Source organism: Aulonocara sp. 'chitande type north' Nkhata Bay, linkage group LG3 (genome assembly GCF_057382095.1).
Source record: "Aulonocara sp. 'chitande type north' Nkhata Bay isolate Kocher_YH1m ecotype deep benthic linkage group LG3, A_spYH_male_GT1.1, whole genome shotgun sequence".
Classification (NCBI taxonomy): Eukaryota; Metazoa; Chordata; class Actinopteri; order Cichliformes; family Cichlidae; genus Aulonocara; species Aulonocara sp. 'chitande type north' Nkhata Bay.
In genome coordinates, this window is record NC_141346.1 from 67474544 (window position 1) to 67498275 (window position 23732).

The 23732-nt window shown below is 38.6% G+C and overlaps 3 protein-coding genes across 3 annotated transcripts in view; 1 reads left to right on the top strand and 2 right to left on the bottom strand.

The window, feature by feature from the left end:
- The window catches only part of LOC147336711 (NACHT, LRR and PYD domains-containing protein 12-like), a 202206-nt gene that overhangs the window by 129262 nt on the left and 49212 nt on the right, over positions 1-23732 (bottom strand). The window lies entirely within an intron of this gene.
- On the top strand, positions 13023-19560 carry LOC147336718 (uncharacterized). Its single transcript, XM_086285574.1, has 12 exons — positions 13023-13155; positions 13491-13697; positions 13951-14189; positions 14278-14378; positions 14471-14655; positions 15145-15339; positions 15835-15921; positions 16599-16852; positions 16931-17056; positions 17957-18097; positions 18551-18662; positions 18838-19560. The coding sequence occupies exons 1-12, from the start codon at positions 13023-13025 to the stop codon at positions 19053-19055; spliced, it is 1998 nt and encodes a 665-aa protein (XP_086141700.1). The 3' UTR covers positions 19056-19560.
- LOC147336719 (uncharacterized) lies at positions 19152-22697 on the bottom strand. Its single transcript, XM_086285588.1, has 6 exons — positions 22153-22697; positions 21137-21270; positions 20700-20847; positions 20336-20584; positions 19966-20236; positions 19152-19614 (listed from the first exon to the last, which is right to left on the bottom strand). Exons 1-6 carry the CDS (start codon positions 22545-22547, stop codon positions 19414-19416), a joined length of 1398 nt encoding a protein of 465 aa, XP_086141714.1. The 5' UTR covers positions 22548-22697; the 3' UTR covers positions 19152-19413.

The window sequence follows — 23732 nt, forward strand, 5'->3', positions numbered from 1 at the left end:
CACAGCCAAGGCTTACCTCGAAGTGTTAAGTTAAAGTTACACGCCCGAAGACCAACTTCTCCTGTCCAAAAAAGCGCAGGTACCGTTCCAAACGGTAAGGAGACTCTAACTCCTAGTTTAATTCCAGGCTGCCCTGTACCCCACAGTTAAACCACACTGAACTATCCCTCTTCGCCGAGAGGTCAATGTCGCGCGTCCACGACAAGGAGGGAGCGTAACCTCCGGGCTCTGCGCTTCCTAGAACCCCCTCGGTTCCGTTCTAAAATAATTTATAATACTTTGAAACAACAATCAACACCCAAAACAAGTGTATAACTGAAGCAGGTCCAACCTTATAACCAAAAAATAACCAAATTCCCTAACATACTAAAATCATTTCCAGCAGTCCAACTGCTTCCCGCGGTCCAACCGCATTAAATCCTTTCCAGCAGTCCAACTGCTTTAAATCCTCAGTACTGTCATGACATTCTCATCAAAATCAAAACAGACATCCACCAGTAACTTCAGTGAGTAGACTTAAATTTTATCATATCCAATTTGGCACACTTTGGAAATAATTCAACAGGTAGTGCCTTACCTTTTGGATAAGCCGGCTTATGCCCACTCACTTAGACCACTGGAATTCATGTCTGCCCGTCAGACCACCTAAGACCCCGGATTTCTCCGTCTAAACCTCCAACTCTCCCTCCTCAATAACCGGACGAAGCCCCCAAATGTTAAGATTCAATATTGAGGAAGGGTACAAGAGGTGATCGAAGAATAACCACACCGATCCGGCCGGGTGAAGTCAAACGATGATTTTAATGAACACACGTGTGGGAAGACAACTCTGTACGCAGACAGGAAGTAGTCTTCGACTTAATCAAAGCATGAACAGATATTTTATAGCATCAGGGTTTGTTTACTGACGCCCCTTCATGCGTCACCGGTACATTTTATACATAGATCAGATCAACATCATCATGACTTTTCACCCAGAAAATCATCTTCTATTTTCATGGCTTGGTACTTTCCGTTCTTATCTTAAAATGAATTGTTCCTCTTTCTTGCCGAGACAACAAGGACGGTTCCTCTAAATAAATCTAATTTAAAGTGTGTGTGTGTCACGACCTCACCCAGCCTCGATGTCACCTCTCGCACTTCTGACCTTTTACCAGACCAGAGGCTCACTGAGACTATGTGTATGTCTTCTACTAAATAAATGTTTTAACCAAGAACCTCTACTAAAACCTTAATATAAAATGATCTGATATATAAGTGTTTTGTAAGCATGTATTGCAATTCCTTCTATGGCTCCAAGTCACTTGCACAATAGATTGTCCGAACATCGCGCCGAACAAAGCTTCCGACCCCCAATTAATTGACCGAGCTCCAACTCTTTAATAAGCACAGATATGCATTGTGTATAAAATAGTCATAACTGCTTAAGGCCTTCTTAAAGCTATCTGTTACATTGTTAAAGCCTCGTCTTAGCCTGCGGCTCAAAATAACTATCTGCTTTCACTTCTGCATACAACTTCCTGTCAGCCTGCAACTCAGTCTTTCTGAAAGAGACACTGTTTAACCCCTGAATGCAATATAAACTCCAGATTTTATTATTAATGCAATGGTAATGATGACAATTATTTAACTATAGCAGTAAAATAATTTCCCTTCTCGACCGATTGTGCAAGTTCCCCCACCTAAAATGATGACAGAGGTCAGTAATTTGCACCAGAGGTACACTTCAACTGTGAGAGACAGAATGTGAAAAAAAAATCCATGAATCCACATGGTAGGATTTGTAAAGAATTTATTGGTAAATCAGGGTGGAAAATAAGTATTTGGTCAATAACAAAAATACAACTCAATACTTTGTAACATAACCTTTGTTGGCAATAACAGAGGTCAAACGTTTACTATAGGTCTTTACCAGGTTTGCACACACAGTAGCTGGTATTTTGGCCCATTCCTCCATGCAGATCTTCTCGAGAGCAGTGACGTTTTGGGGCTGTCGCCGAGCAACACGGACTTTCAACTCCCGCCACAGATTTTCTATGGGGTTGAGGTTTGGAGACTGGCTAGGCCACTCCAGGACTTTCAAATGCTTCTTACGGAGCCACTCCTTTGTTGCCCGGGCGGTGTGTTTTGGATCATTGTCATGTTGGAAGACCCAGCCTCGTTTCATCTTCAAAGTTCTCACTGATGGAAGGAGGTTTTGGCTCAAAATCTCACGATACATGGCCCCATTCATTCTGTCCTTAACACGGATCAGTCGTCCTGTCCCCTTGGCAGAAAAACAGCCCCATAGCATGATGTTTCCACCCCCATGCTTCACAGTAGGTATGGTGTTCTTGGGATGCAACTCAGTATTCTTCGTCCTCCAAACACGATGAGTTGAGTTTATACCAAAAAGTTCTACTTTGGTTTCATCTGACCACATGACATTCTCCCAATCCTCTGCTGTATCATCCATGTGCTCTCTGGCAAACTTCAGACGGGCCTGGACATGCACTGGCTTCAGCAGCGGAACACGTCTGGCACTGCGGGATTTGATTCCCTGCCGTTGTAGTGTGTTACTGATGGTGACCTTTGTTACTTTGGTCCCAGCTCTCTGCAGGTCATTCACCAGGTCCCCCCGTGTGGTTCTGGGATCTTTGCTCACCGTTCTCATGATCATTTTGACCCCACGGGATGAGATCTTGCGTGGAGCCCCAGATCGTGGGAGATCATCAGTGGTCTTGTATGTCTTCCATTTTCTGATGATTGCTCCCACAGTTGATTTTTTCACACCAAGCTGCTTGCCTATTGTAGATTCACTCTTCCCAGTCTGGTGCAGGTCTACAATACTTTTCCTGTTGTCCTTCGAAAGCTCTTTGGTCTTGCCCATGGCGGAGTTTGGAGTCTGACTGTTTGAGGCTGTGGACAGGTGTCTTTTATACAGATGATGAGTTCAAACAGGTGCCATTCATACAGGTAACGAGTGGGGGACAGAAAAGCGTCTTACAGAAGACGTTACAGGTCTGTGAGAGCCAGAGATTTTCCTTGTTTGAGGTGACCAAATACTTATTTTCCACCCTGATTTACGAATAAATTCTTTACAAATCCTACCATGTGGATTCATGGATTTTTTTTTCACATTCTGTCTCTCACAGTTGAAGTGTACCTCTGGTGCAAATTACTGACCTCTGTCATCATTTTAAGCGGGGGAACTTGCACAATCGGTGGCTGACTAAATACTTTTTTGCCCCACTGTAATTCCCAGTAAAACTGTTTTATTGCTAACTACATTGCTGTCTGGATTATTGCTGAAGTCCTAAAGGATCACCTTTAAAGTGTTTGTGCTAATAACATGTACAGTGAGACAGGCATGGAGAACAGCACTGACTGGGAGGCTTTGAACAGATCAAATAGTTCAATTCAACATATAAGACTTTAAGAATGCACAAGCATCTACTTAAAATCTATTGAATTTGTCATCTGTGATATTATTTTGTACAATTCCAATGTATTTTGTTCATCTCCCTTAAATAAACAGGCAGCCTTAAAGTATGAAATATTCATATACAAACACATATAAATGTGTGAACTGTCTCAGTGGCTGATTGTGCCCCACAGGCCTCAGTGTGAGCTTGAAGACATTTATAATGTTTAAGTAGTTTAATGTGCAGGTGCTGACCATAAACACATTTTGAATGAAAGCCGGGGAACTTTGGTAGCACAGAAACAAGTGGCTATTCTTTGTGACCATATGGATCACTCATATTACCGTTATTTCAAATACTCCAGAAAGCTGATGTCCAGGGTGTAATTGGCCGTTTTTGACTACTTTTGATGTGGCCTCTGTATTTCACATTTAAAAACTGTTTATCTTGCTAATCTGTTATTTTCTCATTTTGACAAACTGTATCAGCACAATTTATCTAAATTCAGACAAAATGTAAAATACGAGTAGAAAGTGATATTTTTGACTGTAAAAACCACAAGCATGTTTAACAAATCATTTTCATAACTTGAAATGCAAACAGAAATTGTACATTTTTTAAAATACACAAACGTTTTGCAGACAACAAAGTTATATTTACCTAAAATTGCAGCCAAGGCTCAGACGCTTTTTATGTAACCATTTCAAACTATTTACAGAACAATCAGGCGCAAGGCAGCCCAGGTGGGGAAATTTTGCTTTTACATTTTGCGACGCATTTTATTTCTCTATCTGATAAGAAAACTATTCAATCAGATAGTTGTTTGTGGTGAGCAATAATAAACAATGGATAATCCGTATACAAACAAATTCAAGCTTTTCTCCTCAATGGAGAGCCTCCCCCGATTGAACAACAACGCGTCAACAACATGCTGTGACTCTTCTTCCCTCTAAAGTCCTGGTGTTAACACTCACCCTGCATCAGCTTCACCTATTTTAAATTGTTTTTACTTTTCAAACCGACGGATCATTTGAAGCCAACCATCCAAAAACTGCTTCAGCTGTTGTTAAGGTTCAAAATTGAGGAAGGAGAGTACAAACCACCCTTGGTCCAGAAGCTCTTGGTCAAACAATGATTTTTAATGAATACACACGTGTGGGAAGATCGCTACAGACAGCAATTGATCTTCGACTTCCTCAAAGCATACACAGATTTTATACCGTCAGGGCTTGATTTACTGACGCCCCTTCATGCGTCACAGACAGGATATATACACATACGTCAATATCAAAACCACAACGACTTTTGACACAATTTAAAAGAACAATTGTCTTCTATCTTCATAACAGGTGCTTCCTGTCACTGCCGGATGCTCGCTTGTCATCTTGGCACCTCAGCAGCAGTTCTGCGACAAACTGCTCTTTTTGCAACCCCAAGCGAAACATGATTAAACTTTTACCTATAAATGATTCTCTCTAACTGAGTGTGTGTGTGTCTGTGTGCTAACCACAATTGCACCCTATTTCACCTCGCGACTAGCTCCTGACCTCTAGACAGAGAGACAGAAGCCACTCTCAGATATGTAATAACTGAACTAAAACTATGGATATGTCATCTACTAAATAAATGTTTTAATCAAGAACCCCTACTAAAAGCTTAATACAAGAATATGAACATATAAAAGATATTAAAATAAACTGATATAAGTGTTTTGTAAGCATGTATTGCAATTCCTTCTATGTTCTAGTTTTCCCTCAGCATGGATCATCTAGACACTCTCACTAGTGAAGCTTTAGACCATTAATGAACCTGAACATCAACTCAAATAAGCACAGATATGCATTATGTATAAAATAGTTATAACTGCATCTGAAATACAAAATTAATATAATAACTTGAATGCATAAACATCTTAAGGCCATCTTAAAGCTATCTGTTACATTGTTAAAGCAATGATCAATTTGAATAACCTAGTAATTCAAATGGCCTCGTCTGGCCTGCTGCTCAAAATAACCTAAGACTGGTTTCACTTCTGCAAACTCTCTGCAAGCCTGTTTCCTGTCAGCCTGTGACTTTTAGCCTTTTCTGAAAGACACACTGTTCAACCTCTGAATGCAATATAAACTACAGATTATATTATTAATGCAATGGTGATGATGATTATTCTTTAACAATAGCAGTAAAATAATTTCCCTGCTCCACACTCCCTCTCTCGACCTCTGGAACACCAGAGGTCGCAATACATTGTGTCCTTGCTCAGCAAATCAGACAACCTCATGTCATCTAATTGGTCCAGTAATAAACACCAGCTCCCCTTCGAGAACACTCCATGTGTAAGCTTTGGTTTTCTCGGTCCCTCTCTTGTGGTCTCGGACCTCCCTGTGGTCGTCGAGATCTTCTGCAAAGGAAACAAAACACCTTTTCCTGCACCTCCCTAACTTATCCTATCTGTAATCAAAAGCCTGATCCTAATTATGTTCTTAACTTATTGACTTGTATTTATATATATTCTTCAACGTTACTCATCACTTTGAAACTCTTTAAGCACTGCTTTCACGTCCGGTTGCTTGCTCTATTTTCCCTTATCTGATCATCAACATCCTGTACACACAAACTGTCGCTGCTGCAAGTGCCCCCACTCTAATCTTAAGTCACCTTTTTAACAAGAAAATCATTATAAGCGCCTATTCTACTAAAAGCTCCAAAAGAAAACAACCACTTTAATCAATTAAGTTTAAGCATATAAGCAATTACTCCTGTATACATTTCATCATAGTTAAATGCTGCCTAGAAACAACTCCTGTGTGTTAACACTAACTTCATTTTAACCTCACATTTCCTATGTTATAACCTGTTTTTGGTATAGCCTTTTTGTTTCATTTTGCTCCTTTTAATGTAACAATACCTTCTAATTTTAGTTTATCAGACTTAACCAAAATATATGCTTTCCTTCCTCTTTGGTCCTTCTTTAAGTTCAGTTAAAAGCTAAATGAATTTGAGGCCTTTTGCCTGGAATCAATACTGTCATGTGTGTTTCTGGACTCTGTGTCTGTAAGCGTGTAATTATTTCTATTTATAAGCTCTCCCATTTATCCTAAAAATAAATCTATGTAATATCTGTATGTGTAAGCCTACATTATAACCACTTCTTCTAGAAATCAAAAGAAATCAAACCTGTTCTCCTCCTTCAACCCTCACTAATTTTCCCCCTAAAATTTATTCACAGCTTTGAAACACTGGCATTGTATCTTCTAAACAGGATTCAGTTCTTTAATCCTTTAACCTTAACATAAAAATAACAGTTTCAGTTTTACCATACCCAAATGACCAAAAAACCCCAAAAAGTCCTGAAATAATCCTAAATTATTAAACCCTAAATTCCCCCTTTTATTTTTGACACATTTCATGTGTCAAAAATACTATACATCCACAATACTATACAAAACTTAAAATGCTCAGTTTTCCCCACTCATGTTCCAATCTATGTCATAAAAATAAACTTAAAACAGAACAATTATCAGTCATGTGTTCCTCCAATTAATGGTAACTGAGTCATAACCGAAAATGTTTCCCCTTTAACATTTGGCATTCTCCCAACAATATACTATAATCCCATAATCTAACCCCAGTCAACAAAACAGAAATTTTCTCTGGTAGAAGCCAATTGTTTGTCCACATTTATTCATTCCCCCACCTTCATCCAGTCACACACATTCACATTCAGTCACACCATATATTTGCTAATAGTGGAGCTTCAGATCAGATTCTCCACCCTCGGCAAAATGAGCTCATTTTTTATTTTCCATAGGAAAATATTTCTTTATGCTTTTGGACTGGATTGAATCGCCACAATCCTTTTTACAGGGACTTAGACCTGATCACAGGTAGCTTTCTCCTTAGCCAGTTGTAATCTGGAAAGCCCCCCTTACATTTGCTCTCCCCGAGAATTTGTCAGCGCTGTTGCAGGCCTGCTTAGAACAGAAATGAGAAAAAATAGAGCTGATCATTAGCTCACAAAACACAAAACAAAATCACCTGGCAGGTTTTCTTTAAGTGCACTGTTAAAAATAATGGGCCAATTCTTAGACATGTCCATGTTTCCTAAAACTCCCTCTATTAAAAACAAAAACAACAACAACCCTAACCTAACTGACAGAATCAACCCATCACCCCAACAACCTCAACAACCTTAAACACACAAGTTTTGCCACCACATAATTTCACCTCCTCAATACACCGAAAGTCTCATTAAAACCACACAATTTGCCCACAAAAATCACCCCCTTTATGCACTTTAACATACTTCAATTCAGCATAAAACATAACCCCCCTTACAACAACATATCACTAAACTATAAATTTCCTACCCAAATCTGCACTTCTCTTCTCTGCTATGCTTCCTCTTCTGAAAGTCACTTCCTCAGTCACACACACACACACACACAGGAAGTTCCTCCGTCACCACTCACTCCAGCTAATTTGCATACTGAGTCATCTCTCAATGAGTTGCTGTAACAACAGAAACATATGTTTAAACATTACCACCTTATTAAATCACTTTATTTCTTTCTACAGTGATCACTGGTTTTGATCACTCAGTACGAGAGAGCACTCCTAAGTCACTCTTTTTAAAACTACTTTAATCACTTTTATTTTCATAACTCCCTTTGTCATATAGCTTCTTTGAGTTATTCCTCAACTACAAACTCAAATGTATTCTATTAACCAGTCACACCATTCTACCACTCATATAAGTAGCAAGCTGATGTTCATTGCATATCTTGTGTTCTAAGCCAGGTTTAATCAGTGTCTATGCATTAATCTCCATGAGCTTGTCTTGTCTTTTTAAGGTTAATGCATTTTCTGTTTGTGTATGTGAATTTGCATATGTTGCTTTTGCAGTGTGTCCGACTCCTGCACAATTCTCCACTTAAGCCGTCAGTTCTCTTTCCCAAATTTGCTAACCCAAATTTTAAGTTCCCACCTTATTAACAGCATTCCTGCTCCTCAGCCAGAAGTCAGGGCTCCACTTGCCACTCTCCCCCTCTGCCTCAGCCCAGCGGCTTTACCCGTGAGGTCCCGTCTTCTTCACTTCATCTCACCAGTGAGTCTGAGGTCACAGGAGGCCGAGTAATCGTGACTGTGCCTGCCTTAGGTTGTCCCAGGGTTTCGAGGTGGGATCTTACCCGTCATGGGCTATCCAGCCTTCCATACTCGCCTGATACGGGGGCCAAGTGGGCAGGGGTGCTATGAGCATAGGGAACACACTGGCTCTGGAAATTAAAGGAGTGTAAGCTGCTTCCTTCATTGCATCTTATATTAAACTATCTCGCTTCTGATTCTTTCCTCGAATAATTTCACATATGGCACTTTGTGTATGTATGTTTTCTATTCATTAATGTGATTGTCAGTTATTTTCTCTCTTCATTTTACTTTTTTTTTATCTGTTTGTAACGTTCTACTTTAGTTCTACTAAACCTTGATGTAAAAACAATACACCCTCTTTTTACGCACACACACTCTGCAGACTTCCTCTGTTCACACACTCGCCTATGAGTTATTATTATTAGTTATTTATTATTTTGTTCAAATCACACAGAATCATTCAAATCGAGTACTCACAGCATTCACATCACAACCTTCAACGTGCTCACTTTCAATCCTGCAAGACGCAGAGATGGACATCTCCTTCACCTAACATAAACTAAATTACCATATCAACATACAATTACTGAAATTCAGACTCAAATACACCGTCTGTTTTAATAAAGTCAAAGAGTAAACGGGTGTACCAAGTGTATGTACTTATGCGTTCTTGAACTGAAAGAAAAAGAAACTCAAACTCTTATAACATCACTCATGCCTCTCTCAAATTAAAAACACTTTCAAACTTTAAAACATCCTACTTGACATCACCAAAGAAATACCTCTCACACCTTTATTCCTCATTCAAAACCTTCTAGTCACCGCATTCACACTTAAACTGTGACCAGAGTTGAGGAATATAACTCAAAACACACTTTCCTAAGAGTACTTTAGACATGCTTATCATAATCAGAAAGAGCAAGTCAAAAACAAACAAACGAAAAATTGAAACCTCCATTAATTCTCACCGCACACACAAAAAATTGAAAAAATAAAACACACCAGCAACTAATGCTGGAGAAAAGTTACTACTGAAAGTAATGTGTTAGTCTTAAGTATATACAGTGCACTCAATATATTTATATATCTACATCCAAACTCAGTCAATTACTATACATCCACTACGGCAACTCAAAACTTTATTTATAGTCCTCTAATAAACATAAATGGCATCTTAAACACACACTCAACAATGTTTGCAGCAGTATTTGTAAAACCAACTGTGGTTTAAACAGTTCACTACTTACTCATTTGCATTTTCACACTCACACACACCGTCTAAAAATAGCAGCAGACAGTCAGTGCATTACTGACTCGACACACAGCCTCCTCTCACTTTATATTACAAAGACGTCTTATATTTACAACTACTGCCAGATCTGTCAGCTTTAGCGCCTACACAATTTCGACAAATTTAAGTTAACGGTCCCACCGAAAAAGTCCAACTTTTTTGTAATCAATTAACCAGTATCTGTCCAACAGTTTCTGGCCTCATCTCTAAAGTCCCTAACAACTCAATTTAAAAGCGTCAACCAACCCAAACTTTGCCTGAAGCTCTATTTTTTGGCGTTTCCCAGCCAAGGCTTACCCCGAAGTTTTAAGTTAAAGTTACACGCCCGAAGTCCAACTTCTCCTGACCAAAAAAGCGCAGACTACCGTTCCAAACGGTAAGGAGACTCTAACTCCTAGTGATTCTGGAGTGCCCCAAACTCCACAGTGACCAACTGACTATCCCTCTTCGAGGACAATGCCTAAGCGTCCTTGGCATTGGCAAGCGTTACCTCTGAGCACTGCGCTTCCTAGCAGACTCTAACTGCCGTCCTAAAATAATTTATAATACTTTGAAACAACAATCAACACCCAAAACAAGTGTATGACTGAGGCAGATCGACCCTGATGGACAATGGGGACTCTAACCCACAAAATGACCAACAAAGGTCTGACCTAATGACCAACCGGGACTTAAACCCACAAAATGACCAAATTCCCTACCAAACTACTTGAGACTCTAACTCAATTTCTTTTGGACTTCAACCCAGTATTTAAACTTTTCCTAGCAGACTCAAACTGCTTTAGCAGACTCTAACTGCTTTCATTTCTTCTTAGCAGAACTCTAACTGCTTCAACTCATGAGATTTTTCATCAAAATCAAAACAGACATTTACCGGCAACTTTTACTGAATAGACATTTAATTTTATCATCCAATTCAGCACACTTCGGATAAAATCAACAGGCCTGTGCCTACCTCTTTTTAAAGGCGCCTGTCCCCTCAGTTTGGTTGCCGGGTCACGCCTGCCTGTCTGACCACAACGGACCACCAAATTTCACCATCTACACCTCCAATCCTCCCTCCTCAACCACCGGACGAAGCCCCCAAATGTTAAGGTTCAAAATTGAGGAAGGAGAGTACAAACCACCCTTGGTCCAGAAGCTCTTGGTCAAACAATGATTTTTAATGAATACACACGTGTGGGAAGATCGCTACAGACAGCAATTGATCTTCGACTTCCTCAAAGCATACACAGATTTTATACCGTCAGGACTTGATTTACTGACGCCCCTTCATGCGTCACAGACAGGATATATACACATACGTCAATATCAAAACCACAACGACTTTTGACACAATTTAAAAGAACAATTGTCTTCTATCTTCATAACAGGTGCTTCCTGTCACTGCCGGATGCTCGCTTGTCATCTTGGCACCTCAGCAGCAGTTCTGCGACAAACTGCTCTTTTTGCAACCCCAAGCAAAACATGATTAAACTTTTACCTATAAATGATTCTCTCTAACTGAGTGTGTGTGTGTCTGTGTGCTAACCACAATTGCACCCTATTTCACCTCGCGACTAGCTCCTGACCTCTAGACAGAGAGACAGAAGCCACTCTCAGATATGTAATAACTGAACTAAAACTATGGATATGTCATCTACTAAATAAATGTTTTAATCAAGAACCCCTACTAAAAGCTTAATACAAGAATATGAACATATAAAAGATATTAAAATAAACTGATATAAGTGTTTTGTAAGCATGTATTGCAATTCCTTCTATGTTCTAGTTTTCCCTCAGCATGGATCATCTAGACACTCTCACTAGTGAAGCTTTAGACCATTAATGAACCTGAACATCAACTCAAATAAGCACAGATATGCATTATGTATAAAATAGTTATAACTGCATCTGAAATACAAAATTAATATAATAACTTGAATGCATAAACATCTTAAGGCCATCTTAAAGCTATCTGTTACATTGTTAAAGCAATGATCAATTTGAATAACCTAGTAATTCAAATGGCCTCGTCTGGCCTGCTGCTCAAAATAACCTAAGACTGGTTTCACTTCTGCAAACTCTCTGCAAGCCTGTTTCCTGTCAGCCTGTGACTTTTAGCCTTTTCTGAAAGACACACTGTTCAACCTCTGAATGCAATATAAACTACAGATTATATTATTAATGCAATGGTGATGATGATTATTCTTTAACAATAGCAGTAAAATAATTTCCCTGCTCCACACTGTGTTTGATGTTTATGCTACAGCCTGTTTACCAATATAATCAATATCAGATATCAGAGCAACAGAAACCTCGGTGATCAGGACGCTGGGACTGACAACAGGAAGTGGCTCAAACGTCACAGTTTCATAACGTCACCCTGAACTCCACTCACTGAGTTTCTGTCGCCATTGTAGTTTTTAAAGTCCCGTGATAAAGGCGGGTCTTTCTGTGAATCCGCACGCTCATTGGCTAATAGCTCGAGATTGACACATCGTTATCCAATGAGCGTGCGGGAACTTCCGTATGGAACGCCAGGACTGCCATAACGAATTAATTAAATACACCATTAAATAATTAATTAAATGTGTCAATAATTAATTAAAATTGGAATTAATTAATTAAATAAATAGTTATGACACATGTAATTAATTAATTATTGACACATTTAATTAATTATTTATGTATTTCACATTTTAATTAATTATTGACACATTTAATTAATTAATTATTGACACATTTAATTAATTATTTATGTTTTTCACATTTTAAACAATTATTGACACATTTAATTAATTATTGACACATTTAATTAATTATTGACACATTTAATTAATTATTTAATGATATATTTATTTATTTCATTTTGGCAGTTCTGGCGCCTGGCTGTCATCATGAAATAATTTTATCTGTCAGCCTCACTCATCAAACTCAGGGGGCGGGGTTAACGCTCTCCCTGTGGCTTGTCTGACATCTGATTGGTTAAACTGTAAAGCAAGTCCAGACAGATCGATCCCTGATAATAGATTGACGTACTCCCAGTAAATCTCACTCCGATCCTTTAGGTGGTGATATTCATTTTTAACTTTGCTTGGATGCGCTATGCAGTTGGAAGCAAGAAGTTGCCGCCATAAAAATCAAGACACTTGACAATACTTGTGTACCTCAATTGATACATTGCACGACGTGTACGAGAAATGTCAAAAAGCTGTCCGGAGCTGCTGAGAGAAGCAGCGAATTTAATTGAAGAAGCTCTGAGGACAAATTCCCCAACTCCGTCAGCTCAGACACAGCAGATACCTGCGGCACCATTACATACACCTGTCCAAAGTAAGTAACGTCAGCCACGTGTTATACTAATTGATGACTTAGCACACAGTTAAATCTTAGCAATCAATATGAGCATCTAAATTTCAGTGGGCGGGGGTTGTGCACCTAGGTTTATGTGTGGTAGTTAGCTAATTATGCTTTGTGTGTGACTCACTTTCGTTGTGTGTGGATGGGGCATGAAACTAGATAGTCAGTAAAACGCCCTTATTTTGCAGCACCATGCCTGGTGCTGATGTGTAGCGTTAGTGACGTTTAAAATGATGCTAAGCTGAAAGTTCAGACTGTTGTAGCTGACTGGTGGTCTGTTCCGCTGGGATATTTTCTTTGTGTTGCAGCCGAGCTAGCAAGGCTCTTTGCTCCGTATAATGGTGGGAGTAGAAGAAATATGATAAGACGGTCAGCACAGAGCCTAGTACCTAGAAGAAGCTACACACATACGTTCTGTTGCTTGGCTGATCACAAGGCTAACAAAGTTCCAAGCATTCAGCTTAAAGCAGACCTCCATGCTGCAGGACTTGGAGAGCAAAAAGTGACATTTTCAGGTAAGTCTGATAGTAGAAATTTACCAGAGCCCAGTTTTGATTGTGGTTCACTGTAGGTTTTTTTGTTTGTTTGTTTTTTGTTTTTATAATTTTTAGCGTGAATGTGATAAATATATTGTCATTTTAATTTAAATTGGACTTAAATTTCAACTGTGTGATTGTTATTTTGTGGCTATTAGATAGTACTGGCTTGTTTTCAAATATGTGGGTGTTTGATTGAACGGATATTATCTGTTTATTCTTTTAAATACAGGGAATGACAATGATCCCGAGACTGTAAGAACTAAACTGATGGAAGTGTTTCCAAAGCTCCAAGAAGGGGGAGGATTTGAGTTTCTAAAAATTACAGGATCTACTCGTAGTCGAAATCTTGCATTGCTTCAATGTCCCAGCACTGGATATACCATTGGGTATCTGAAAGACCCATCTGCAATGATTGGGCAGGCTACAATCTACATCCGTCCACTTCAACAGGACTTGCACTTTGATTGTGTACATAAATCTATATTGTCATCATTGTCATCAAATAAATAGCATTGTGGAATTTAAATTTATAAATGGATGTTTTTTTATCTTTTAGGAGAGCTCAGGTCATGCCTCTGGTCCACTCATCTCCTGTATTACTTGTCAGAAGGAATTTTCCTTTTCTGAAATAAAAATGCACAGAGACAGCTGTGCTGGGTATGTACTAACAAAGACATATGTGTACTACATATTCATTTTACATTAGGAAAATGAGAGAGTATGACTATGTCAATTTTGTTAACTTCAAGGACATCCACGCAGGAATCACATAGAGAACGAGAGGGAGGCCATGTTGAAGAAAATGATAGAGAGCCAGCCACAGTCAGTGAAAGTGTGCCAGTTAGGCCTGAAACATCAGAAACCTCAGCTCAAAGTGCAGTAGTACCAGTAGTAACTGGTACTGAGGAGTTTGTTCACAAAGAACCTGACAATGGTCTGTGTAAACACATAGAGGTGCTATAAGTTTGCAAACAACTTACATTCATTCAGTAAAAAAAATATTACCTTTAATAAAATTACTTTAAAATAAGTAGTACTGCATGTAATCAACAATGTAATTCATGACTATTAATGTTAAAATACTTTCTTGGGTTCTTAATGTTGTTTGGAAACCCTGAAAGTGATGCTAGGGTAACTGAAACCAGGAATCAAACCTCATTCTGTGCAGAAATGGAATATTTAGAATATTTCTGGTAATATGTATTAGAAGATTGATTGGGTGAATGCGACTGTAGCATAAAGGCCTTTTAGTGTTTGTGGTAAAACACTATATAGGTACTAGGCCATTTGCCTTTTGGTGCTGCACTGAATGACATTTTTCAGGTGTTCTTCATCTTTGACTGTAAAGGAATGCATATCTGCATGTAACATGTTAAGAAGGTTTTTTCTATGTGTAATTTTTTCATTTATTTTTGCGGTCTAGATTGGGTGGTGATTAAAGATCCAGCTCATGCTGCCAAAGTTTTCAGAGAAAATCTACTTCGGGAACATGCATCTGGGACACCACTTCAGCTGAGGATGGATGTGAGGGACTCTGAGGAGGACAGAGACCGGGCACTTCTCTCATTCTATAAACGGCAACAAGAATGGGCATGTCCACTTCATTGTACCCTTGATGGTTAGTAATAGAAATCTATTGTGTTAAATAAATTAAATTAGTTAAATGTCTTTCAATGGAGTTGTCTTAGTGGCTTACTGATTTCATGTGGCTGAAATGCATCATACGATGAGCTCCGTTGGCCAATCATGCTAACTACAATGACAGTTATAGTGTTTTTACTCTATCACACAGAATTAGCCCTGTTACTGTGAAAAACTGAATTGAATATTAAAAACATTTAATTTGTTACAGGTTAATAAGTTGGTTGTGAATGGGCCCAGTGGTCCTAAATAATATACCTTACCACTATTAATATAAATGTGTATTGTACAATACTCCTCTTTTTTTGTTTTCTGGCAGGGTCAGGATTCTAGGATTCCAACCAAAATAATATTGCTTTCTCTTTAAAAAAAAACAAAACAATGTTTTTAATTAAATAGGTTTGGCAATAATACTCAGCTATTTTTTTTTATTTTTTTTTTGTACAGTGTAATCATCTGTATTTTATTTCAGGTGATGCTGCTGTTGGACAAGGGGTGATGCGGTACTTTGTGACAACAATAATATCCAAACTCCAGTTTGGATTCAGAGTAGATCTTGGTAAGTGTACCACTATTTTCATATGCTTTTGTTGTGGAATTTTTCCATTAAAGAAAGCCTGCAGACGAGCGGTAGCTAACATTCTTTAATCCAAACACACAAAGAACAGACAACCAAGCTTGGTGGAGCCTGCATGTCCGCGGGACAGACGGTCAGCAGAGTCTCTCTGAGCCCAGCATGGCTCTCAGTTAAATACCTTTTTCAGGAACAAAAAGCAGTACACAGCTGTTTCACACCTTAAGGTTCACACTCCCTTGCTACCTCCCAGAGTCCTCGAAGAGACAAGACTCTTCCTGTGGAGTTGTCTGCTTCCCTAACTTCCTTACTAGAACCCCATCATTTGTCTTGCTGTATGAGTGTGAGACTTGTTAAAATCCAGTGGCACCAAGGCATTATACGATAAAATAATGTGATTAATACATAAGTAAAATAAATTCTATATACACGGTATTTCACCACTTTTAAATGTATTTTACTCTTATGTGGTGTTTGTGTCTGGATTTTTTTTTTTTTTTTTTAGAAATTAACTAAAGGATAATATTGGTATATATTATCATAATTACCTCACTCTCCTTGCTTTAAAGCTTGTGATAATTTTGAAAATCCAGTTTTACATAAAGCACTGGCAAATTTAAAAAAGTAAAATAAAGAAAACTCTGCTTTCTTGGTACTTCTAGGAGGAATGGGTCGAACACTGCTATTTGAGGGTGAACCGGACCATCTGGTCCCAGCAACATCAGAGGTACTTATCGAGAGCAGCCTCTTCCGGGTTGCAGGAAGGATGTTGGCCCACACCTTTTTGCATGATGGTCCCCGTGTCACAGGATTAAGTCCTGCAATAATTCACGTGCTGTTCAATGGTGACCCGGAATTGGCAACAATTGTTATAGAAGACTGTCCTGATCTGCACATCAGGAGTATCATACAAATGGTATGTAAAATTAAAAAAATTATTGAATTACAATCAGTGTGTGGACTACCACAATAACTTGTTTAATCTTAATTTTAGCTTGAACTCGAAGAACTTACTCAGGAACAGCAAGACACAGTCTCTGATCTTTCCCTGTCTTGGGATCTCCCAGCAGTAAATAAAACAAATAGGAGATGGCTGCATAACAAACTTCTAGTGCATGCGGTAGGTTCTTGCTGGTTAAGTATCAAAGACATTGTTGTAGTTGTTGAAATTAATAAGCAGACGGATTTGTATAGAGTAGCTTTTTATTCTACACTGGCAGGCAATGGTCATGTTTCCTTTTTTTCCCCCCTTTTTATTAGTGCCGAAATTAGTTTTGTAAATATTGGGTTTTTAAGCACTAAAATTTACCATTCTCCCAGTCAAGTTGAAATTCTTCTTCTTTATTTTTTTTTTTTTCTTAAATCATGCACATATTTTTTTCATAACCAAAAGCTGACCTTGTCCTTCATACCTGGAAGTGTTGGCACTCACACCCTAATTCCACAAATGCGCGCACACAAGATGAAACTTCAAATACAGAAATCCCTTTACAAAATATCTTCAGGCTGTAGTATACTGACAGCAGGTAAAAAATTTAATGTATGTTTGTGTTTTTAAAATTCCCTTCTTAAAATAAACACATTCCAAATCACTACTTGATTTAGAAAGGGAATCTGCCCACTCACCCATCAGTTGTGCCTTCAGCAGAACCGTTATCTCAAGTCTGCATTACCACGTTTTGCACTTAAATAGGCATTAAAGACACATTGTAGTTAATGAAAAAAGTTACCTTAGCAATTTTTTTTATTTATTTATTTTTTTAATGCAGAATGTGGTTTGATGTTGGGAAAATAACAAAGCCCCCATAAAATATGTGTGTGTGAATTGAAGAGTATATTACTGTAAACTGTGCAAATTTATTATATTTGTCTTTGGTGTATACAGTCTACTACAGTGTAAATAGATATGGCAAAGCACGTCAGTGTGTCTTCATGTAAATTTCCTCTACCGTGCCAACTTGTGTAGAATTCAGGAGGATATTTGTTCTTATACTATGGCTTGTGTCTCTCTGCCTGGAAGGTTATTGGGAGAACCATGCGCCAACTCAAACAGCTGAGAAAGGGAATCAAGGATGTCATGGTATGGCCCCTGCTAACGAGTAGGCCAGATGTTGTCCCGCTTCTTTTCCCACGAATGGCAGAAATGCAGTTCACACCACAGGTAAACCAGTTCTTTCTCATCACTGATAAGAGCGGTCCCCAACCTTTTTTGCACCATGGAATGGTTTATGTCCGACAGTATTTTTAGAGACCAGCCTTAAATCTGTAGTGGATTAATACAAGAAAATAAAACCAGTACCGCTAACAAAAAAAGATGTATTCATAGCACACGGGTAAAGAACCAAGGATACCGAGTTAACGATAAAAACCCTGAAAACCATAAATTTCACACCTGAGCATCAACTCTCACAGCCCTGTACCTCATGACTCACCGACCGTTCCGTGGCCCAGGGGTTGGGGACCAGTGATTTATGAGACCTTATTTATAAATGTATTTGATGAACTTTCCATGATATAATATACTGAAGTTGGTGTTTCCTATTAATAAAAATGGTAAAATATATTCTTTTCACCAGTACTTTAGACTAAGTTGTCCTCTTCCATGTTCTATCAGATGGTAATAGACAAAATCACATGGCCAGCTCAGGATAGTGATGAAGATGAGGAATTTGATGTTGAGTCCATGTGCCGCATCACTGGATTTCTACGGATCTTCATTGAAACTGGTATAGGCACCTTTTTTTTTCCTTTTTTTAAATAAAGCTATTGCTCATATTGCAAATGCTTGATAATAAGCATTTAAAGTTATAATGTATGAAATTCATAATTTCACTGTATATTCTCTGCAGCATGATGAACAATTAACTAAATGTTTTCTTAACTCCATTTCTGACTTTCTAGCTTCATCAAGTAGACTGGCCCAACTGATGAAATTCTGGGTTGGCTGGGAGATGCTTCCTCCTGAACTCAATGTGGAGATCTCTGGTGGCACCTTTCCGACAGCGTCTACTTGTTTTGAAACGCTAAAGCTGCCAGCTCATTTCCAGACATACCAAGACTTCGAGGAAGCACTTATTTCTGCAATAAATAGTGCACACACAGGTTTTGGACTGGTTTAAGATTTTTCAGGCTGAAATTTCGCCATAGTTCAAACAGAAAGCAACCAAAGGCGAATGAAACACATGTTTAATGGTTCACATTTTTCTAAAAAGCAATTTTACATTTTGATATAAAATGGGAGAGACAGCAGTTCTGCATCCCAAGCTGTCATGTCTTTTTTTTTTTTTTTTTTTTCCCCACAATTACAATAAAACAAATTATAATTTTGTTAACCAAAAAATTATGTGACAAATGTCATGATGGGGGAAAAACTTGAAAGAAAGAAAGGAACTTGTAAGATTATGTGAGGGAAGCAAATTGTTTTACATTGCATGTCTGTTTGTTTTAGCATGCTAAATAAAAAGCTTGGATTGTATATCAGTCTCCTATGGTTCTTGACAGAATTTGGACGGTCTCCAAGTAAGATCCGATTGCATCTGTCAATGAAACTCCTGGAACTGGCAAAGTAGCAAGCTCTTCATCTGATAGCTCACGGCCCAGCTGAATGTCAGGTACTGATGTAGCGCCTCCATGGTTAGTGTGAGGCCCGTTCCAGTCAATCCCGTAGTCTTCAGAAACCTGAACGTGGAATAATCTTTAGTGTTGTAGTTACAACTACTTTAATAATGCTTTAGGTCATTGCACAACCTATTTGGGACTTTTTTTTGGTCCGCATGTTGGTGAGTATTTAAATAATATGTTAACAATCAAATACTATAAAACAGTACAATTGTGCATAGGCTAGAAAAATGTACATGCGACAAAGAAATCTTAGCTCAAAACGTTGGAGAGCTTAGGTTTGAATCGCTGACTATCACCTTTTAGCACATGGGTTTTCTCCCCTAGTCAAAAACTAAACAGTATGTAGCAGGGTTTTTTTTTTTTGTTTTGTTTTTTTTTAACTTTGTTAAAAGGCGGTTGTTCTCTAACCTCTGAAGGATCCTCCACGGGGCCTTGGTCTCTGTATCTTATCCAGAGTTGCTGTGGTGACTGATTCCGTTCAGTTCTAAGACCATGACTGTTCCATGCATCTTGGAAAGAGTCTAGGTTGCTCTGTATGTGTGGACGGAAAACTCGGTGCAAGGCGTACAGATGGATTTCACTGTCTGGATTAAGTGTTCCCTGATGTTCCAGTGAAGTGAACAGCTGATAGAAAAGGTCTAGGGCATGCTCGTAGACATCTCTCCACATCCTCTCTATTCTGTGATTAAAATAAAATTGAAAATTTTTATGTGATGTAATTTTCATAAAGCATTACACTGGTAGAGTCTATAACACAGCAACAAAACATGTTATTTACCGCTGATTGTGGACACTTCGGCCTGTGATGTGAGAGTTCCTGTTGGTGCCTCTGCTCCTGATCATGAATTCAGCTACATCGGCATTCTCCCCACCTTTATCAGACCGAACCCTTGATGGCAGTCCGTACTGCTCAACAGCAGCAATAAAGCTCTCCAAGACTGTTCTAGCTCTGTTGTTGCCAGCCACTGTCAAGTAGACAATTAGTCGACTGAATCCATCCGTGCCACCATGGACAACAAATCTCCATCTGTGAGACAATATGTAAAACACACACACAAAAAAAAACAACAACCTTTTTGTAGAACAATTATTTAAAATATCTATAATATGGTTAATGATTCCTATGTCAATACCACTGATACCTTATTAGCTTATGGTTGCCGTCAATGTGCCATAAGGAGTTTGGACCTGGAACAGAATACTGCCGTCGTCTTAATACATGCAGCCGTAGACGTCTGATGTTCACTCCTTCTGCATCGACTCTGCGTAAAGACTCCCGCAGTCTTGAGACTGAGAGGTGGGCAAAAATAACCACAAACTAACTGGCCACTTCATTAGAAATACCTATATTAACCACCTGACCAATATTGTAAAAATATCTACCAGTAGAATTTCAAATATTCATCAGTTAGTGATACTGTCATGGTCACTTTTGAGGAAAGAGTGTCAGTATAATAAACTGCATAACAAATCATGGTGCTTAGGAAAGGATACATACACAATCATGAGCTTAACTTTAGCTTGGCTCACTAACAGATCACTTATTCATAAATTTCAATAACAGGCTTATTATACTCACCAGGGACACGCACACCTCTTGCATTCAGAAATCCATGCATTAGCTTGTAGCCGGTGTTTGGATGGCTTCTGTGGACTTCATTTACAATACGATCCAACTCCTCATCAGTAACAGATGAATAGAGGTCTGTCTTTCTACACAGATGAAAAACACTGAGTAATGTTGGAGTTTACGAAATATTATCTTAGACTGGTCGACAATCAGGTCTATAAGTGATGACCTGATGAATCCTGCTTCCACGCTCAAACTGCTCTGTGTTTTTTAAGGCTGTTGTGCTTTTAACACGTTTTAATGCTTTGCATCTTGGTCTATCTAATCTCAACAAGCCCCTAAAAACAGTTAGTGATCACTGTCGGCCTCTCTAGGGTTTCATTACCACTGTTGATTTTAAAAACCAGTTTTTAAAACCTGGGTGTAACTGCAGCCCAGCCCATGCAGCAGTATATTAATGACTGGGTGGATTATCTCGATTGTTCTCCTGACTGAAGTTTTGTCCATTTACAGCAGGGGTCTCGAAGTCCGGGCCTTGAGGGCCGATGTCGTGCAGGTTTAAATGTGTCCTTGACCAAAACACAGCTGATTTAAATGGCTAAATTACCTCCTCAACATGTCTTGAAGTTCTTCAGAGGCCTGGTAATGACCTAATTATTTGATACAGGTCACTGTGTCTATGCTGTGTAGCTAGCGATCACATAGCACATCATTATATACCAACTAGCCCAACTTCATTAACCCCACAAAACGTTTATTTTCCTGTCTTCATTTATGTGAAGTGATAGCAGAGCTGTACATCTTAATTTGATTTAGAAAATCTCTTGGTGTGAACATGCAATATTATACTTAGATGGAAACTAGCTAGCTAACTTCCTGCTAACTTCTAACTTCGTTAAATTGCATAAATTCTGTTTTCATGGATGCCTGGATGTTAAACTTAATTGTTGCACCTGGTAAAGGAGCAACGCTGATAATTTTATTACAGAATTTAGACAGTTTTTCAATTCTCAGTGAGTAAATACCTTAAGCCGTTTTGTTCCATACGCCTCCTGATTGTCCTTTCAGACACTCCGAACCTCGTCGCAATTTCACTCGCTGTCAATCCACAGAGAACATGATGCTCGAAAACGTCAATCGGTATATCAAAAGCGGGGCGTCCCGTTCCGTGAGTTTGCCGCTGTTCCACGATGCTTTGCTGGAGTACTTCATGTAAGTTTGCAGTCACTCTACCATCAATGTCTTGGTTGGAGAGTGCGGAAATAAGTCCAAGAATTTCAATAAATTCCTCAGTTTTATTTGTCACATGCTCCGGCTGAGCAATTCCTGCTTCAACATTATCTGCTAGGTCTAAAATATCTCTTACCAACTCGAGAGCGATTTCACGAAAATCCCCCATGACGGTAGCGATGTTTTGCATGGAGCCACTCCAGACCAAAGCAATGGTTTTGACTCGATCAGCGTTAACCCCGCCCCCTGAGTTTGATGGGTGAGGCTGACAGATAAAATTATTTCATGATGAGAGCCAGGCGCCAAGACTGCCAAAATGAAATAAATAAATATATCATTAAATAATTAATTAAATGTGTCAATAATTAATTAAATGTGTCAATAATTAATTAAATGTGTCAATAATTAATTAAAATGTGAAAAACATAAATAATTAATTAAATGTGTCAATAATTAATTAATTAAATGTGTCAATAATTAATTAAAATGTGAAATACATAAATAATTAATTAAATGTGTCAATAATTAATTAATTACATGTGTCATAACTATTTATTTAATTAATTAATTCCAATTTTAATTAATTATTGACACATTTAATTAATTATTTAATGGTGTATTTAATTAATTCATTATGGCAGTCCTGGCGTTCCATACTTCCGACATAAAGTTGTTTCCTTTGAAAAACCAAAGTCTGATTATTTTTGCCTCCACTGACGGAGCCTGTTGTTCCCGCCACAGAGACACAGTAATGTCAGAGCGGTGTTAACACTCACCCTGCCTCAGCACAGCTCTCACTCTCCTCCTGCTCTCTCACACTAAACGGAGGCTCAGCTAAACTCACTTCCTCTCTACTTACAGGAAACCAGCGCTCAGAGGAGCCGACCGGCCTCACATTTCACCCACAGACACGAACAGTGTGGAATTATTTTATGTCATAAGAAGAAACATATTCATGTTAACACTCACCTGCAAAGGCGTAGATTTGGTTTTGGCATTGGTGGGGACGGATGATTCAACCACCGAACCCTGCCCTGTTTCTTTTGTTCCCCTTTTTGTCTTTGCTTCTTGATAAAAAAGGAGAAGTATACTTGCCTACACAGCAAATTCAAAAGTGTTAAATGTTTTGGTGTTAATAGTCCTCTTGCAAAAGTAGAGTTAATTTTACTCTAAGCAGAGTCACATTCTTTTAATGTAACTCTGAGGTGTAAAATGATAGTAGTTAAAATCGAGTGTTAAAAAAGAGTGTTTCTATTTCAAATCTGGAGGTGTTACAATGGAAACATTAACTCTTGACCTCTTAACTCTGAACTCCTAGAGGGGCTATGACACCAACAGAGTAAATTCACAGACTCCATCCCCAGCACCATAGGCT

Bases quoted from the DNA above. Each gene is read 5' to 3' on its own strand.
- LOC147336718 (XM_086285574.1), top strand. From the start codon at position 13,023: ATGTCAAAAAGCTGTCCGGAGCTGCTGAGAGAAGCAGCGAATTTAATT. The intron at 16,853-16,930 runs GTATGTAAAATT...TCTTAATTTTAG, and splicing joins TCAGGAGTATCATACAAATG to CTTGAACTCGAAGAACTTAC. The intron at 18,663-18,837 runs GTATAGGCACCT...CTGACTTTCTAG, and splicing joins ACGGATCTTCATTGAAACTG to CTTCATCAAGTAGACTGGCC.
- LOC147336719 (XM_086285588.1), bottom strand. From the start codon at position 22,547: ATGCAAAACATCGCTACCGTCATGGGGGATTTTCGTGAAATCGCTCTC. The intron at 21,271-22,152 runs GTATTTACTCAC...TCATCTGTGTAG, and splicing joins ATGGAACAAAACGGCTTAAG to AAAGACAGACCTCTATTCAT. The intron at 20,585-20,699 runs GTATCAGTGGTA...ATTGTCTCACAG, and splicing joins GGCAACCATAAGCTAATAAG to ATGGAGATTTGTTGTCCATG.